At 38.4% G+C, this 4,488-nt stretch overlaps 1 protein-coding gene across 1 annotated transcript; it reads right to left on the bottom strand.

Moving 5' to 3' along the window:
- Positions 1–526: 526 nt before the first annotated feature.
- Positions 527–3,456, bottom strand: LOC103520617 (xylosyltransferase oxt-like). The gene is made up of 4 exons (XM_026831655.1): positions 3,448–3,456; positions 1,732–1,898; positions 1,175–1,342; positions 527–634 (listed from the first exon to the last, which is right to left on the bottom strand). Exons 1-4 carry the CDS (start codon positions 3,454–3,456, stop codon positions 628–630), a joined length of 351 nt encoding a protein of 116 aa, XP_026687456.1. The 3' UTR covers positions 527–627.
- Positions 3,457–4,488: the final 1,032 nt, after the last annotated feature.

Genomic DNA, 4,488 nt, shown 5'->3' with positions numbered 1-4,488 from the left:
ACCATGTTACCATTATACCATGGAAACATAATCTTGAACACTTTTCATTTTATAAAATCTATTTGTGAGCTTAAAAAACAACCATGTAGGATTTTAAGCTCAAAATAGCTTTTTAAAATTCTTGACTTGCCTATATCTACAAGGCCAACTTTATTAAATGCCCCATGACAAGCCACAGGTAATTTCTTACCACGATAAGTGTGTGTTGAGGTCTAAGCTATTAATCTGTAGTATGTAAGATACCTACACATAGTTTCCTTTTAAATTTTTTATGGTGGTAATGATGGGAAAGGGAATATTGCCTGGCATTGTAACACTTCCCGTCATTAGCACCTGAATATTGCAAAAGGAAAATACACATTGGGTATCCTACCAAATCACAATGATGTTTCATCTGGATTGTTGAATAGTTATACAATTGATCCTTGTATGTAAGAAATTCAGAAAACGTACATAATTATAATTTCAGAAATTTCCATGTCATGTTTGTTGTCAATCTCGTTACATGAGCATTGTACTGTTTTTCTGGAGGCTGCCAGTTTTTTGGGCCAATATTTCATGATAAGCTGTGATTTACTTTTGGAAACTGATCACTAGGTATGCACATACATATAACACAGCAGTTTACTACCATCTGAAATATAGAAGAGGGCAACAATAAATGAATAAACCATATGAAAATGGTCGTAAATAAAAATCATGAACTATTTGTGGTAAAGCAGAGCTTTTCCACAAATTTTGTGGATATCACAGCATTACATTACTATAAGTGCCTCCATTGTAATCAATTTCCATACTTTAATAATCTTTTTACACTGGTAATGCCGCCACTGGTCACTACTATTGTAATCAATTTCCATACTTTAATAATCTTTTTACACTGGTAATGCCGCCACTGGTCGCTACTTGACTAAAGTAGCTACTCACCTGTCCTCACGAGCCTAAGTGCACCTCGAACTCCAAGCACAGGGCCGAAAAAACTGCGACCCCGCCGGGAATCGAACCCGGGACCTCCGGAGTGCAAGCCTAGTGTGATACCCACTCGGCCACGGAGGTTGAACACCCGTTGATATATTTGCAATCGAAAAACGAGTACAAATTTTTGTCGATAGTGGGCTTCGAACCCGGGACCTTCTGCACGGCAAGTAAAAAAAGAAGGATCTTCCTCTCTCACCTGTTCAGATAGCCTGAAGTCCCATTGATGGAAACAATGTCGGACTTGGGATCCGGATATTCTGAACTCCACGGGGTTCGAACACAGGACTGTAGATTGTGAGTCCAACCGCTGCACCGCACAGTTACTGTGGAGCCCATGATACACGTATCACCTAACGTGTACCATCTAGAAAAAAACAGATGGAAATTACTGTACTTGAAACTGAACAGAATAAGTACTTTCATGGGAGGTAGCGTTGCTGCCTTGTAAGCGCTAGGTCACGGGTTCGATTACCGTCGGAGGCTTTTGAAAACGTTGGAAAATAATAGAAAGTAAAAAAAGGCAGTAGGTATATGATTCATCTAATTGTACCTGATATGACCTTTTTGGGTGCATGATTCGGATCAGATTTTCTCCCCTATTTTCCCCCCTAAAACGTATTGATCTCAGAAAATCTTTTTTTTTTTTTTTTGAAGAACTTGTTGAATTACAGATGGACACGAGTAAATAAACACCCAGCTATAAAATTGGAATATGGGTTATCGAACACACCTTAAGATTAGATCAGGTCTTACCTGGACACCAAACTATCAATCCACTGCTGGAGATCGAACCCAAACCTTCTCGAGTTGAGGGCAGCTTTCCTCTCCAAACTCTCATGGGGTTTAGGGTCTAGGAATCTGGTCCACTCTTTGGTGAAGTCCTTGGTTCCTGTGAAATAGGAAATAAAGGATATGCATTTCTGTCAAAAGTATGACGAAAAAGTAGATTCCTACGTAAACAGTTGTAAAGAAAGAAAAAAAAAAAAAAAAAATGAAATCTGAAGTCAAAACTCCGATTTTTTATGTAGAGGTTTGATAGAGGAAACTGTAACTGCCAAGGTCTTGTCGTTCCGAAATTTAAGAGAGAAGGAAGACAGGACAGCCGTTCCGAGAACGAACCTTGCTTGGATAAAATCTGCCCCGGGCGAGAATAGGAGAGGATAGAACCAAATAGTCTACAAAACAAATATGCTATCAAGTCTAAAAAAAAACAGAACAACTATACTTTGAACACATCTTATTCAAATATAAATGGGGAACAAACAACTTAAAAACACATAACTTCTTATAAGTCGTAAGGACAATCAGCTATTGTAAAAGCACCCTCACAACGCTCTTAGAATAAACTAAAAAGGCGGAAAAAACTTTTATAACAGAACAACATGTACCCATCTTCTACGTTAAACCAAAAGTACGTAGGTTTCTCTTTAGATTTCTCTCCGAACTCTCTATATTTAACAACGAGCAAACTAAAAGAGGAGCATACCTTTTTTTACTAACTAAAACTCTAAAACTTCGATTTCTTCTTTTTAACGATGTTCTTTTCTTTCGGAGCCCTTTCATCCCCTTTATCTTTCTTTTTGCTGCGCAATTTCATCAAGCGGAGAAAGGTGATCAAAACATGCTCTAAAAGACACATACATGTTATTTTTCGAATGATGTAAAACGATCACAAAAACTTTAGGTGTTTCAAGAACAAAACTTCTAGAGCTACCCTTTCCGATCAAAAGTACATAGTAACTCTTCGTTTTATCGGAAGTATTCAGTAAGAGCCCAAACATTTTTACTGTGATACGTTACGATGACCATTGTGGTATTAAGTGAGAGATAGAGACCGTATCTAGGTTGGGTTACAGACCGACAGACACTGGGCCCGATGTTACATCATACTCTTACATGTGTGCCATTCATTCGGATTACATTCGGAGATTACCATTCGGGATTAATTCGAATGATCCATTTGTGTATTATAGTGGATAGAGACCTATTGGTTGGTTACCATGAACCAACGAGCAACTGAGCTTCGATGTTCATCTACCCTTATGTAAACTCGTAGAGGTGGTTTCGGAGTAGGTTACTAGCTCGTTTGGGGGCTCAATAATGAACATATGATTTTTTTTCCAAACATCCTTGTGACATTGACAGATTCCAGAATAGCAGGGCGTTAGATCTCTCTTCCTTCTGTCCTATCCTAGTATCCTCTTTCAAGTCGGCAAGACTTTTGCTTGGAATGGACGATTATTTTAGGTGGGGCCCACCCTTACCGGGCGGCTGACCGCGATCTTCGTCTGCGTGAGGAAGATTCGATTGATTTTGACCTGAATTGTCGTTGGAGTTTCTCCCCCTTTTTCGACCGCGATTCCTATTCTTCTTTAGAACTGAAAATATTTATTACGGTGAGTTCTTATTAAAAAGTCCGTCAGATGGGTATCAAAGAAATTTTTTCTCTCTTCCAAAACTAAATCTTACCTTTGACATTAGGATTCCAGAGATATGAAAGGCTTTAAGTTTCTCTTTTCGCTTGTGTCCTTAAAAAAAAACCCTTTAAAAATACCGAGATTCTAGTTGCTAATTAACGATCATATAAGTCGTTTCTGCAATATAGTCTATAGAATCTAATGAACCATACAAGGAATCTAGTATTGAATTTATAACAAAAATAGAAGGTTAATACGTACACTTGGTGTGAGTTTGTGGAGACGAATGGGCCGCTTACCTTCGCAGTTTGAGTAAACCTTTAAGAGACCTTATGCCTATTTCAAAATGATCGTCGACTTTACTTCGAAAGACTTAAGGGTACTCTTTTAGTTCTACCGCATTGCACGTACAAAACGACACACTAAATACACCATCTTCCCAGACTTCCGCTAAAAGTCACCTAACGAAAGTCAACCATGAAGAATCGCTTAGTATAGAACTATTACAAACTAAACAGTTACAAAAAAGGCAGAAAAAGACACCATGAAAATAACAGGTGGCGCCGACAAAGCTGATATGGATTAGGAGAAGACCTCTGAAAGTTGTCTCGTTGTGCTCCGACAAGTACTATTTCATCAAATCTTGAGGGGTAGACACCGTGTCGAGACGAAATATGCCTACCATATTTTTTCTTACATAACAAGACTCTCAATACAACTTTTTTATTATTTACCTTTGAATTATTTAATTCAGATTAACACGATAAAAAGGGGCGGTCCATATGAATCTCTGACCAAAGGATCATCAAGGGGACCTTAAAGAATTGTTCTGAGGGGAGTGGGTTGTCGTTCGACCAAAACATGTACCGCCGAGAATAGGAATGTTGTGTCCATTTGATAGTTTAGAGAAAAAAAAAAACATTTTGTCTGGAAAAAGTGTTGGAAACACCAAACACCTATAGTGTCGTAATGGTTCAGCGTTACGTGTGATCACTTTGCGCAAAACACTTTGGGCATGTATTTCAATTGTGTCTCGTCACGTGTGACCTCTTTGGTTCAAGTACCTTGAGTGACATTTCGCAATCTATCCCCA

This window comes from Diaphorina citri, unplaced genomic scaffold (assembly GCF_000475195.1).
Source record: "Diaphorina citri unplaced genomic scaffold, Diaci psyllid genome assembly version 1.1 scaffold3843, whole genome shotgun sequence".
NCBI lineage: Eukaryota > Metazoa > Arthropoda > Insecta > Hemiptera > Psyllidae > Diaphorina > Diaphorina citri.
This window is presented reverse-complemented; position numbering and strand designations above follow the sequence as displayed.